This window comes from Lissotriton helveticus, chromosome 1_2, assembly GCF_964261635.1.
Source record: "Lissotriton helveticus chromosome 1_2, aLisHel1.1, whole genome shotgun sequence".
Lineage (NCBI taxonomy): Eukaryota > Metazoa > Chordata > Amphibia > Caudata > Salamandridae > Lissotriton > Lissotriton helveticus.
This window is the reverse complement of record NC_136058.1, coordinates 235,088,391-235,103,477: the sequence shown is the minus strand read 5'-3', so window position 1 is coordinate 235,103,477 and position 15,087 is coordinate 235,088,391. Positions and strand designations below refer to the sequence as shown.

The following is a 15,087-nucleotide window of genomic DNA, read 5'->3' as shown; positions in this document are numbered from 1 at the left end:
GGTCTTTGTTTTTTGAGGGCTTTCGCCGTATGGGAGTCCTTTTCGAAGGATCTGCTCAGCTGACTGTCCCTGGTAGCTGTTCCTTTTGTCGACTGTTTCTGCGGCAGAGCTCCCTTCGAGGACTTAGCTACACTTCTACGAGTGTCGCTCGGGGCTTTAGCTTCACCCTTTCGAGTGTCGCTCAAGTGTTTAGGGGTCGACGATTCCCTTACCTCCTTCGACGTCTTCTTATGGACCTCGATGACCATGCAGTCCTCCGGTCCTTTGGTGATGTTGTCCTCCTCTCCAGTGGAGAGACCCAAGTCTTGGAGCGATGGAGGTGGCATCTGCCCCTGCATGTTGTGGGTCGCCCTTCTCTGCCTCTCCCTTACTCTGAGGGTCTTGGGTGTAAACGCCAAGCACGTGTTGCAGTCTTCGCTGCTGAGGTCCTGCAGCAGGCAGAAGTTGCAGACTGGATGTTGATCCTTCTGGGCGTACTCGTGGTGGCAATTGGTGCAAAACTAAATGGTGTTTTGTCCATCTCCGTGCTCAGGGAGCCCCCTGTGAGGGCATTCTCCATCGAACGTCGAGGTTTGGTCGTAAACCTTTTTCATCGTTGCTCCGGTTACCTGACCTGTAGTCCTGTGTAGCTGAAACTTGATTTGTCGATTTTCTGAGATTTTCCTTGATTCCTCTTCCAAAAACTCTGGAACTCTTCGGCAACGATCCAGACCCAACGGCAGAAAAAAGAATTCGAAGATGGCGCCCAAAGGTGGGAGCTTCCGTAGGAAGCATGTCGACGTCACGAAGGACATCAAAAGGTGGTATGTCGACACCCACCTGGGCCATACAAAAAACAAAAAGTGAAAAAAAGACTACAATTCCGGACCCAACCACAAAATGGCGAAATAATGCACAGCATAGTGAATCCAGAAAAATTCACGCTGCAAAAATGTTCTTTACTTATATGTTTTGGAGTGGAGTGGAGGTATGTGATGGCAATTGTATGTTTTGCAATGAATGTAAAAGGAAGCGAGTAGATGTTTGGATGTGGTGTATGGGGCATGTCATCCAATATGAGCGCCAGTGCAGCCATTAGATGTTCAAAACGGAGATTGATAAGTAAGTTAAGTTATTGTGTGTGAAAAGTGCGATGTGTTAATGAGAAAGAGGCCAATAAACGCGTCAATAATGAACGCAACTGTGATCTATACAGTTGAAGTAATGTAGAAAAACATGAGCAGAAGAATGCAGCCTGAAAAGACCGTGGGCCTAAAAGGGTCCCTGCAGAAAAGCAAATGGTAATGGATTATTGGCGAAGGCAAACAGAGAAGATGCAATATGAATTCCAGCACTGATTGGGTGCATACAGGAGGGTTTAGAAGATGCATGCAATACATCTGTGGAGTAAAGGATAGGGAGTAAGACAGAAAGAGATGTAGTTTAACGTAATGCCATCTTCTGTGCGGTCAGGGAAAAGGCAACCCAGTGTTTTTGTACACTGCTGGTTGACAGAGTCCTAATGTTGGCTGAACACATACACGTTTTATTATTAATTCAATAATCTTGAGTGCAGCCGTGCACCACTGCTTCTCTGAAGGCCAATTATTCATTACTTCTCCCTACTTGTTTATTCTGCCAAATGTATCATGTGGGCCTGTGCGGAGGATGGCGTACATTCCGCACATGCATGGGATTCGTCCGCATGGCGTGGGAATTCCAGCTGCGTCGAAGCGGTTAAGTAATGGCGCATTCACTTTTTGAAAATAAACTCATATGGTGTTATTTTTTTTTAGTGTTGACCACACGAAAAAGGTGTTTTAATTATTATGAGGCAAAATGAAGAAACAAAGCAAACCTTTCACCTCATATCGTATAGTAAACAAATATTTGTAAACACGAGTACGATATGAGGAGAAAGGTTTGCTTTGTTTCTTCATTTTGCCTCATAATAATTAAAACACCTTTTTCATGTGGCAACACTAAAAAAAATAACACCATATGAGTTTATTTTCAAAAAGTGAATGCGCTGTTACTTAACCGCTTCGACGCAGCTGGAATTCCCCCGCCATGCGGACGAATCCCATGTGTGTGCGGAACGGACGGCCATCCTCTGCACAGGCCTACTGTGACGTCGGACGGCCGGGGGCCGTCCGACGCATGGAAGAGGTTAAAAATAGCAACCCATGTCAACTGTGGCATTAGCCGTTTGTTTATTGCTTCAATAGCTCCTTCCTGCCAAGAACAGGGATGCCAAATGTGCATCAATAGAAAGGAAAGAAGGAACGATCTCTGCTGTTTTGAGAAGTGGTTGGCCTTTGAAGTCACTTTACTAGGTCCACTTTTTCCAGCTCCATCTATAGTGACAAGATAAGAACAGCCTTGTTCACAATGCCACTCTTAGAGCAAGCCAGGTGAACATTTAAAAAAAAGAAGCATCAGTAACCATTGTTCATGACATGGCTAATTCGAACCACACTCTGAATTACCTCCAGGCTCACTTGAGGCGCCATGAAAGCGCCTGGGGTTCCCAATGTGAGTTGTTCTCCGGCCCATGTCGTAGGTCGTCCAAGTGCTCCAGAGGTGCGCAAGGGAAAAAAAGGCTGCAGACCTCGTCCACAGCGCTTTTAATGCCCGATGGAGGAGGGATGCAGGAAGGACGGTGAACAATGGTGGGCGCAAATTTATTTCATTAACATGGCGCCCGCTTCGTGTGTATCAGTGCAGTGGGGAAAGGGGCGCATAAGTGAAAGCACGGCATGGGGTCTTTATAATATACAAAATGGTTAATAGGGCGAGCCACATATGAAGAAAGCTGTGCCCTCGCCATGAAACAAAGCGCGGGTTAAAATAAAAAAAAAAGCATTTGACACCGTTTCTCGAAAAGAAACAATGAGGGGCCATCACACCGTACAGTGTGATGGCCAAACAAAAAGCTCTCAGAGTAAAATGTCCAAAGGATGGCATTAAGCAGACAAAGGAGGGGCCTTTACACAAATGCACCAATAACAAGCCAGCATTTCTGAATGCCACAGATAGTAACCAATGGCAATTAGTGAGTTTGCCAAACCCCACAGAAGAGATATAACAGGTCAATCAAAGCTCGACCTAAACAGGGAGGAGCCTGTAAAAGATTTTTTTTCACTTTCACTAATATGATGTAAAAGTCTATACTAACTAGCACCTCACACACAGCAAATTGGGGCACTTTGGTTTGTGTTCCATGTTTTTGTGCTGCATGCTTACCTCACTGTTCAGCAGTGTTATCTAGTTTTCCAACCTGACTGGCTCAAGTATTACCTCAATATCTAGCTGACACAAGCACTTACCTCAGAATGTTTTGAAACTTCAAGGATACACAGCTGGGTCCTCACAAGAAAGAAATTCTCTATACTAGACACATGCACAACTGTGTCAGTGTCAATCGCATTTTACTTCCACTTATTCCAATATAGTTAAAACCTTTAACAAGCAGTGTGAAAGTTATATGGTTAGCAAATATGCGCCAAATATTGATTTCCTGGGAACCTCTTGTCCGTCCAAGCTAGATATCGGACGTAATTGTTAATTTATCTGCTGTACTCTTTTTGCTACTAAACTGTGTTAAGACTTTCACTGGCTTCCCGCTTAATTTATTTTTTATGTCTCAGTGCACAAACATTTCTGGAATCACAGACTGGCTCTGGGCAATTTCAGAGAAAGAGTCTGAGGAGTGATTAGTATCCATTAGAATGGCCTTTCATAGCCCTACATCAGACCTGCCAAGCTCTCACACATTTTAGTCTGAAAACAAACTTACTATTGAGTTCTTTAATGCTATCACAGGCACTGTGAAGTGAAGTGTTTCAAAGGGAAATGCTGCAACACCTCTGATTATGCAAATGAGATAAAAAGACAACTCGAGGTCCAGGAGAGCTATTTCAAGATCTATAAGGATCCAACACAAGACATTGTGAAATAGATTCACAGTTTAACTCAGAAAGGGCTGGACAAAGGCTTCTCAACAGAACCTGAATTCAATTTCCTCAATAAAAAAAGCCCTTGTAAACCCACCATATATACCCTCCCTAAAGTCCATAAGGATCTTGAACATCCGCCAGTGAGGCCAATTGTATCTGGGTGTGGTTCCATCTCGGAGTCATACATGGACACATTCTTGAGACCATGGGTAGAAAAAACTAGATTCTATTTCAGAGACACCATGTAAGTCATACATCTAGTGGGAAACCAACCATTCAAAAGTAAAACTCAATTTTTCGTAATACCTGATGTGGCTTCTCTATACTCTGTTTTTTTGATCCCAAAACGCTCCAGCTTATAATCCAATCCATCATTCTATCTCGGTTGGATTACGCCAGTGTCCTATTCTTAGGCGCCAATAAAGCAGAGATAGCACGGCTGCAACGGGTACAGAATTCAGCGGCTAGAGCCGTAGTGGGCCTTCCCCGGAGGTGCTCCGCCAGAGGCACTATCCAAAGATTACACTGGCTCCCTATTAAATCTAGAATCCAATTCAAGACACTCACCATTGCCTTTAAAATTCTCAAAACTGAATGTCCTGAACTTCTACGCCCGCTTTTAGTACCCTACATCCCTCAACGCAATCTGCGTTCCTTAGGTCAACATCTGGCGGCTGTTCCTCGAACGAAACTTTGTCGTGTTGGGGGCCGCTCCTTCAGAGTTCTGGTGCAAAACTTTGGAATTCCCTGCCACCGAACATTCGCTGCCTGAATAACTTGTCTGCCTTCCGGAAGGCAATCAAAACTCATTCGTTTTAGGCTACTTTTCTCTTCCTCCCTTTTCCACCCAGCGGGTATTTTATGGTTTTTAGCGCCGGGACGCCTCGTTGCTGGGGCAGCTGTTCGCGCTCTATCAAATTCATAACATAACATACACCAGAATCCCCCAGGACAGGGCTCTAGAGGTGGTTTGTGAGGTTCTCGACAAAAGGGATAATCAATGCTGGGTTCCAAAAGATTTCCTAGTGCAACTACTAGATATAGCCATGAGTAGGAACTACTTTGTTTTTCAAAATGAATTCATTTACCAACGCAAAGGAGTAGCGATGAGGACCAGCTACGCCCTGACCCTGGCAAATTTATTTATGGATAAGTATGAAGACAAATACACTTATAATATAGAAAACCCTTTCCTAGACAACATCTCTATGTGGGAACGTTATAATCGACAATGTTTTAATGATTAGGACTGGAAATTAATTGAGCCCGATTGACTTCACTTTTTGGCTAAATGGTAGATCTTCTGACATTAAGTTCACCATGAGTTGACAGCGAGACCATACGCTTTCTGGATTTATCACTCAGTATAGAAATTTCAAAGATATACACCACTCTTTTTAGAAAGCCAGCGGAACAAAACACACTTTTGAGATTCAATTCTACCACTCTAGGAATCTTTGTGATAATTTACCATGAGGCCAATTCTTAAGGTTGAGACGGAATTGCACATATAGAGCAGACTACCTTCGGGAAACTGATGTGCTTATGACCCGGTTGAAGGAAAGAGGATACCCCGAGGGACTCCTTAAAAGAGGTAGAAAAAGAGTATGGTACTGCCCTTGTGATACCTTACTAAAGGTAAAACGTAGTGATACTACCAACAATAGACTAGTCTGTGCCACTACATATAACACTAGGAGTAATGATATTAAGAATGTGATCAATACGTTTTGGAATCTATTTGGCACAGAGATTAATATGCCTGACAAACCATTGTTTGCCTTTAAAAGAGGCAAAAAACATGAGACTTTGTGGCGAGTTCCTTTTTGAAAAGTAACCACATTCGAGACATTGGATCCCAATTGAATCTTCCAACCCTTTTGGGTCACTTAAAGTGTTGTTGGTGTAAAGCTTGTGGCCTCACAGTTGAGAGAAAACAATTCATGCATCATGACCGGATGTACACACTAACTGTAACACTACTGGAGCTATATATGCAATTGAATATACATGTGGCAAAATTTACATAGGCCAAACAACACAAAAGGCCAAAGTGAGGATCCTACACCACTGCAGTAGGATTAGATACAAGACACTAAGGGCCCCACTAGTAAAACAGTTCCAGACCACAGGACATGTGGCTGAAAGTCCGAAATGGTGGATGTTAGAAAAGATAACCCACAAACCCAGAGGAGGTGATATCCAATCAAGGCTAAACATCTGTGTGTGCAGATGGATACACTCACTTGATACAGTTGCTCGGGGTCTTAATGAATTTGAAGAAATCAATAGACCGATTGCCCTGCTTTAACTTGTGTCTGTCTTACAGATACAACTAACTATGCATCTAATAGTGGCTCGAGCCCAAACACAAATCACTTATATTGTAGCCTGAGGCAATTGTCTAAACGTTCCATCCTAAATCATATGTAAAGAAATAATTTAATGTTGCCCGACTTTACAATTGAGCATTAAATATACTGTTATGTGTATGATTTTGCCTAATTAATCAGTTTGTAGGAGATGAATTGTAATTTACCATCTGAAAAACTGCTCCTTGATTTAAGAAAACAGTTATGAATAGTGCAGATTACCCCCCCCCCTCCACCCCCGGACTCTCTCACCCCCAATCCCTCTTTTTTGGTCAAGCAATTGTTCCATACATAAGCAATTGTTACATACTAACTGTCACATGGATTGATATAGGTCAATTGACAAATGAGGAGTATGACTGTCCGGAAAATATGAGAAGTACTTTCAATAGGTTTAATGGCAAAAATTGATAGTTTTCAATCAGTGTGAATTTACCAGATATATTGCCATATAACACCTTAAAAAGTGTGCTTATGTTCAAGGTTACACATGCATGAAAACACCCTCTTTAGTTAATTTGGTCGATTTTGTTCTAAATACGGACTGTAACATGGACTGATATATGCCAATTGGCAATTGAGTAGCATAACTACCTAGAACACATGAGAAATACTGTTGATAAATGTGCACCGATCATGTTCTTTGTTAACATTTCTGGCGGATTACATTTTACATGGCTCTACACAAACATCAAGTTTCAAACCAGCCTCCTTGGTGGATTTCTTTTCCTTTCTAATTGGTTCTTTTTAAGAGGCTCTAAAAATGCGGCTCTTTAAATAGTTCCTTAAAAACTGTTTAACTAGCCCAACACTGTCATTGATTGTTTAGATCTCGTCTACGCAGCGCGCATGCGCTGCATAGAAATAAGACCTTCAATTGATTCACTTTTCAGGCCAAAAACGTGCACACGTTGCATTGCTTTAAATGGCAACGCGTGCATGTTTGGCAATTCATTGGCAGGAGCGAGCAGCAGCGCCATATGTAAGCAATTATTGCGCCTTGCTGCTCGCTCCCGCAAGGGAAACCGGCGCAAGCCCCCTCCCCTGCTGCCACGCGAGACACGCGCACTTTTTATTTCGTTGTGTAGTTCCTTAAACCAAGAGCCTCTTGTTGAGATAACTGCGTGTGCTGCATCAGTTGATGGCATGTACTCCCCAGTGACTTGATAGACGCTCTTTGGGTGCTGTTTCAACACTCGTGATGTTAGGGGCACTTTGACAGTATTACCTTTCTGGCGCCAGTCTATGGGGTCATCATTAACGCTGTTGGTCTTCTTCTGCAGAGCCACATCCACTTTTGCCTGGGACTAGCTGGTTGAGTGTCTCCTCCTAGGCTGTTTTAGTCTGTTGCCCTTTCCTCTTAACCCCCCACCTCCCCTTCCTTCAACAGCAGTTTGAGTTTCCCGGGCCGGGCAGCGGGAGCAGGAAGGGGCTGGGATCCTAGCAACGGTCACTAATCCAACAAACTACACCTCCTGGCATCCCCTTGAAAAAGAACCACGACTGGCGCTATTGTCCGTAATAGCAACTACATTTCCCGTCGCCCACATGGAAAAGAACTACACCCGCTGACTTGCTTAGCAAAAAACCCAACTTTCATTGTGGAGGGCGGCTAGCATCTTCTTTGCATCCCATCAGAAAGGGTAGGAGTTGCGGACTGTAACTTGTTTTTTCTTGCCAGGAGAAAGTCAATTCTGCTGAATACTGGATAAGGGGTATAATTAGCAGCTGGTCAAACCACATATAAAGTTCAAGACGGATGTTCGCCGGGGCCCTCCAGAACAGTTTTCTGGTACTTGGAGTAAAAATATCTGACATGGGAAAAGAGCCAGCACAATTACCGGCGCTGCGTTGGTCTCCGCGGCTCCTCTTGCAGCACAGGCCTTGCACTGTTCGAAGATACCTGTTCCAGAGGTCCCGTTTTGACAGCAAAACAACCCTTCAGAAGCAGCGTTTCCTCTGTAATGCACCGCTTTGTCCAGCACTGAATGGGCTGGGGGACAGCGAGTCTGAGCGAATGCACACAAGCCCGTGTTTATATCACCAGTATCCAATGGTATGTGTAACCAGGGCCCTCCGCATTGCCCCGATGCTGGGCGTGAACTGACCATTTGTGACCCCCCCCCCCCTCTTATCTCCACAGCCCCCGCACACCCCAATATGGACCGGACTGGAGAAATACAGCTGCGATGAGGAGGAGGAGTGTGGGCCCTTTAACTGGACCGTTGGCCCGATGGAGGAGGAGGAGCCCGGGACTCTGATAAAGGGTGGTGTCGTTAACCCCCAGGTGTGTTACTACACCGGAGGAGCGGACAGTGTGAAGCAGCGAGGAGGAGTGGAGCAGCGGAGTACGGCGGAGCAGCGAGGAGGAGTGGAAGAGCGGAATACGGTGGATCAGCGAGGAGAGCGTAGCGGAGGCGGAGGGACCGGTGAACCAGGAACCGAGAGCAGAGTCGACATCCCGAGAACCAGCTGGGACCAAGGAGCCGTCGGGAGGAAGAGCAGAGAGTGGGACGGACGCAAAGGAAAAGCCCGGAGGCCAACCCCACGAGCCGCCCAGCCGTACACCAGGAGGGGTACGGCTAGCAGAGGTGCGTACTCGCTTCCTGGGGTGGTGGAGAAAGAAAGGCAGACGCCTGACCTAGATAAAGCAGTCTCCCTTAAAAGCCTGGGATTCCTACACTTCAAACCCCCCTTTTTTGCCTCACGTCTTACTGATACTTGCACTGGGTGTATTCCTCACTTCCCCTACCCTGAGTGTTGATACTTACTCTGCTTGTACACTGATACACGCCTCTCTTCTGTTTCCTTGATGGTGTCGGCGAGCGCGGACATAACGGAGCATCCGAAGCCCAGCAGAAGGAGGAGCCCCGTCCGGAGAAGGGAGGAGGGAGTGCTCCGGAAACCCCGACAGGAACGCAGCCGATCCCCACGAAGAGGAGCGGCGAGAAAGACTTGTACTGATACACTGCTAGAGAAAATAAAACCAGGCATAACCAAGACACGTCTCTTGCCCATTCATAGTCCCGCGGTTACAGTATGACTCGGTCGTGCCTGGAATTTTAAGCCTTGGAGGAGTGACAAGCCTTGTCCAAAAGACGAACAATCGCATTCTGAGAAATGATATGCTTCTATAGCCAGAATATGAAATACATTTCACATCATTTCTATTTTTTTAGAGGTACCATACCATTATATCAGGTCGGAGGAGACAAATTGAGGAACTCAAAAGGAAATGATTTATGATATTACAACCGGCCAATCTGAATTATCGTAAACCAGAGGTTTCGTTTACTTGGTTGAAATGGTGGCAAATCAGATTTTTTTTTTAAATCAATGAACAATGCTTCTCTATTAAGTGATCACTGTGGTTTAGAGTCTGTTTGTAAGCTAAGTAGATAGAGGATGACTGAAATGGCAATATCAAATATGTACCTCAAAGGGCATCTATTTGACTTTGGCCTTTCACAATCAAAGAACGGTTTAACAGTTTTTACATATTTGGGAGTAAAGATCTCTAATGACTTACAACATGATGAAGCAAATGTTGGTAAGCACCAAATAAAAATAAGATGCAAGACCTTATCCTTAACACTCAAAGGGAAAGTCCCCCTCTCCCTTTAATATTAATATAGGACTATGGCTCTTATATATATATATTTGATTGTACAATTTAAATGCCACTAATAAAATATCTTAAGCCCATACACAAAGCAATGAATGTTTTTTTGTGGGAAAAGGCAAATCAGTGTAGCTCTTCTAGAAAATATTGAAAGCTCCAGAGACGGAGGAGATTTTGACTTTCCCTATTTATTAGGTACAAGTAGTGCCTTTGGGACTTTATAAGTATTTAGATATGCAGCACAATATCCTTGGTGCAACAACATTAACTGTTGCATGGTTAAACACTTAGAAGTTCCCAAAGGCGAGACTTATTGGCTATGCCAATGCTTGTTTTATTAACGCTATCTATACAGAGTACACAGAGCTCCGTGCTGAATTGCCTACAGGTCGAACATCAGGGACCTCGCCCGCAGTGCTTAATTTGTTAAAAAAGAAGTGCAGGTGCTGAAAATCTTGCCAAGGAGGCCATAGCCCACTTCTACCTCCGATGAGCCCCACTTTCAACACTCCCACTGCCTCAGTCTCTATCTTCTAACCTTGATATGTTGTCTGTCCCCTAAGTCTTTGCTCTAAGAGTCTATCCTCTAACCTCTCTAATTGTTTTCTATCATCTTTGTCACACCTGGTACTTTACCTCATTCCCTGTATTTCTGATTTGCCCTCTATTCATTCTAGCACTGCCCTTTATCCTCTTCTCTTTTATCCGTGCTCTGCTCTCTCTCCCCTCGATCTTGGCTCTTTATTTCTATCGATCTTCTAGCACTGATTAGCTGCGTCTCTGTTTTATCATTTGCCTGCTTTTTTCCTTTGTCCTGTCCTATACATCCTTTCATTATATCTTCTCTCTTCTTATTGCACTCTTCTTCACATCATGTCTGGTTTCTCTTTGTATCTGATTTGCTCTCCTCCTTTTCTTCTACTTTGCTCCGTTTTATCGCTCTCCTCTCTTGTGTTTTCTTTTTCCTGTTACTCTTGCTCTCTCATCTAAAACACTGCTACTGCCTGTGACCCCTGTCTTAAGCCTGTACATGTCCCGCTATTTTGAACTCTGTGCTTTCCTGTTGTCATTCCTAAAGAAGAGGAAGATGACGTGTTTTACTTTACCTACACCAACTGCAAAAACAAAATGTACACCAAATGAATATGCTTTTTTTTCATATATTAATCAGTGCAGTATAACTGGGTTTATTACAGAACAGGTAGCTGCTCGAGCACAGCAAGTCATGTCACTGCTAGTGATGCCTGTAATTAGTAGGTCAGGGGATGGGGACAGCATCGGCAGCCACTGCTCAGCTTGCTGTGAACCTGCCTGCTACAGCACAGGCATTGTCCCCAGCCGTAATGCTGCCAATGCCAGCGAGTATGGCTGTGGCATCTACTGGACTCGCGCATGCTCAGCAATTAGCATGCTGGGGGCAGCGCCCAGATTCTACAGGTGACTTCATGGAACACGCAAGTTGTGTTGGGCTACAGCCACATCGAGCATGTTGAGGATAGCAGCAATGCAGGGCTGCATGATATGCTACCCTGGCTATGCAGCAAGTGGAAAGTCCACACTTACTTTAGTTTATTCTTCCTCAAGAGCCCTCATTCCCAAGTTCCAAATGCGCTCTCGCAGCTTCCTTGCCTTAACTTCGTCATGAGCCAGCCCCCAGCTACAATTATCCAATGGGAGGCTTAGGCTCAGGCAGTGGTAGGGTGCAGCAGGCTCGGGGAATAGAATGCAAGCCATTGTTTGTCTATGACTTCTTGGATTTGTGATAGGCGTGATGACATCATCACTAACGTGGTGATACACAATAATGCCTGCCTGGACAGGTGTACGCTGGCCTGCCTATGAACATTTACCAGCCAGTCACCATGCAAGGTATGTTATTCTTTTTATTTTAAAATTGAACAATTAATATTGAGAGCACCACCTGCAGGGTCAGAAACTGTAGCCCTGTGAAAGAAGTGCTGGTGCTGAGCACCGGAAAGCACCAGCTCAAATTAAGCACTGCGCTCGTCAAGCATTCCTATGATTCCTTGGAGACGTGCACACTTACGCAGCTGCAGTCTCTCTCTTTTAAAGACAGACTTGCTGGCAGCTCGGGCTTCGCCGGTTTGTCTTTTGCATTCACTGCCAGACCGTGAAAGGGTGAGTCAGCTTCTAACACGCTCCTACAATTTTGACAGAGGGATCGCTAGATGATTGCACTGACTTATTCCCAATGTTTAACCAGATCACCTGGCGGCTAGTTAATTGAGACCGGACCCTTTTCTTCTTTTTCTGATTAAACCTACAACATAAGTGAGTTTTACATCCTTGCAGGGTTGATATACTCTGTTAATGCCAGAATCAAATGTACCCTTTTAGATTTAAACACAGGATATTTAATCATGTATGACCCTCCGAATATCTAAGACCTCGCACCAGACTAAGGACCTAAATGAATAATTGTTTACGTACTTCATCCAGACCAGGAGGAGTATTTATTCACTTTGGTGAGTTGTCCAACTAGGCCACCCCATCTACATTTGGATAATGCGTTTAAGCACACTATACTCACTCCCCCCTCTTTTTTTTTTACTTAGTCTGCCTACATGGTTTTACACAGGTCCCAAGGAAGACCCTGCGTGATGTTTACATATTAACACATACATCCTGGGTCGAAACGTCAACACGTATTTATTTCACATCCTGAGTCACTTCACCTTTTAAGCCAGTGTCAAAGGAAACAGTGTGGAAGCTGAACTACATTCACTTGGACTAGGACGGAATTCCACATTTTTTGTCTTAATGTTTTTGTAATTCCATTTGTATTTGAATTTCTAATTGTAATTGTTAGTTCTGTAAATAGGTACCAAATATTGTCACGCTTCATGTTAGGTCAGTCCTCTGATTGATGTGATTTGTCTTGTAATGTATTTGTGTAGCAGCCATATATAACAATATACATTCAAGTGATATATAAATGTGATTCATATTAAGTATAGCTTGTGTGTGGTGTGCCTTTGACTGATCCTTCCACTTTGAATTATTGTTGTGATTGCCTCTGAATTATTATCATTTAGACTAAGCAATTGAATGACCCAACAGAACACATTGTAGTACCTATCAGAATACACAGAAAGGCAAGAGAAATCTCTATGGAGACTCAAAATTACTGCCATCAATGTTGTGGTTCCTAGAAGGCTGGGGAGGGTGTCCTAGAGGGGATGAAAAAGCAACACATAAGCAACAAATCTTATATCCCTTTGTATTGAGATTGGGAATCCATAATTTAACTGCACACAAGTAGTGCTGCTTCTTTCAAATCACCATATGCTCAGGTAATGGAAAGGAGGCACAGACAACTGAGTGGTAAAACCCCCAAAATGTAATTTTGCCGGGCGGTTAATTAAAAACAGGATATGAAGTCATCAAAAATCAGAATATCCCTGAAACAATAAACAACATTTTATTTGCTGACAAATCTTACAATAGGTCATGGAACTTATTGCGCACAACTCACCTTTGTTAGAGTCTTCAAGCGGCCTACTGTTGTCTGGTTTACTTGTGAGTGCATTGATCAGTTGAAGCTTTTCTCTTAGCTTTGAATCCTGAAGACTGTTTACCTCAGATATCTGAATAGACAAGCAAATCAACGTAAGTCACCACAATACCTCAAGTAGTGTCAGCTATGCTTACAAAACATGAGCAAAACACCCCCTTTCCCACAAACCACTTAAATCCTTGGTGTTTTGCTCTTTCATATGAAAGAGATAGCATGTATGCAAACATGAAGATTAAAGTAGAATATCTAGTGAAAAGTTAAACACATCAAAAAGATCTCTGTTGCCAAAGGATACTAGAATCAGTTTAATACAATAAGATTTTTTTTTAAAGCACGGTAGTTCTATCTTTACTATAACTGCCTAAGGCGTGCAAAAAATAACCATGTTGCCATAATTACATCCTTTCTTCTCATCACTGTTCATCTAGTAAAACAGAGCAGAAGAAGGAAAAGACAGGTTTCTGTCGCTTGCTGTTTAAACGGCAGCCTTAATTATGCTCTGTGTCTTGCCTTGGGTGCTGCCTCTCGCAGGAGTTATTAAGATGTCAGAACCCACATGTAACAAGTTATTACTGTTGAGCAGCTATGTAGTTTCTATATTACAGGCGACTAGGTGAGTCACAAGTCACCTGTAATCAGGTCATTAGAAACCAGTTTTTACACATGGATTGCAGAATCCTATGTATTATAATGAATAGGACAGGTTTTTTGTTACCAACACTGAAATAACTGAAATAACTATGCAATTATATATTGTTAATGGAATAATGACCAGCCTACAAGACATGAAACTCAAATGGTGTGGGACTGGCATCAGCTGGGGTCTAATGTTTGCAATTGTTCCTACTCTATGAAATGAGTTAGAAAATGGCAGGATGAAGACCAACACTTAAAACATATCGAATTCAGACATCACCCAGGCAAGGAAGATGGCTTTGCACTCAGACTGACCAAGTCTTTCATTAATGTCATGAATGGAGAAGAAGCCAAACTGCTTGAAATTCACTTCCCCCTCATCGTTGGTGCGTTTAGCACCAAAAAAAGCTGTTCTCCATGTCAGAAATTAAAGAGAACATTAAGGAATAGGCTAAAAAAGAACTAGAATTAGGACTTCAAACAGCCTTACAGGAAACATATTCATTATGTCCTTGACAAATCTCACCACAAGAGAAAGTTTCATCACCGAGTAAATACAAATATGCTGACATAGGAGCAAAGCAAGCTTTAACCGTGCCCAAATCAAGTCCTTTCTCAGTCAGGTATGGTACAAAATGAAGAATATGGACATCTTTTGACCTCCAGGTAGAAATGGTCTCTTGCACAGCATAAATAATATACAGACCATCTTCCTGCATTAGTTGCTGAAGAGGCACTCACAGAACACCACATGTGGAAAGTAGTTAACTTCTTTAAGTCAGTCTTTCAAGTTCCAAATTTAAAAGGCTCATCTTGGACTCAGAGGAATGCCAAAGAATATTTGTGCTGAGAGAGCAGACCTTATAGACGGCAAAGCAAAACAAACAAGCATTGGCATAGCCAATAGGTCTCGCCTTTGGGACCTTATAAGTATTTAGTTATGCAGCACAATATCGTTGGTGCATCAACATCAACTGTTGC

General features: G+C 43.4%; 1 protein-coding gene across 2 annotated transcripts in view; it reads right to left on the bottom strand.

The window, feature by feature from the left end:
* The window catches only part of EFCAB14 (EF-hand calcium binding domain 14), a 278,772-nt gene that overhangs the window by 85,916 nt on the left and 177,769 nt on the right, over positions 1 to 15,087 (bottom strand). For both annotated transcript variants that reach the window (XM_078671656.1, XM_078671657.1), the window contains exon 9: positions 13,429 to 13,540. In XM_078671656.1, the coding sequence (XP_078527782.1) occupies positions 13,429 to 13,540 (112 nt within the window). The remainder of the gene's footprint in view (positions 1 to 13,428; positions 13,541 to 15,087) is intronic.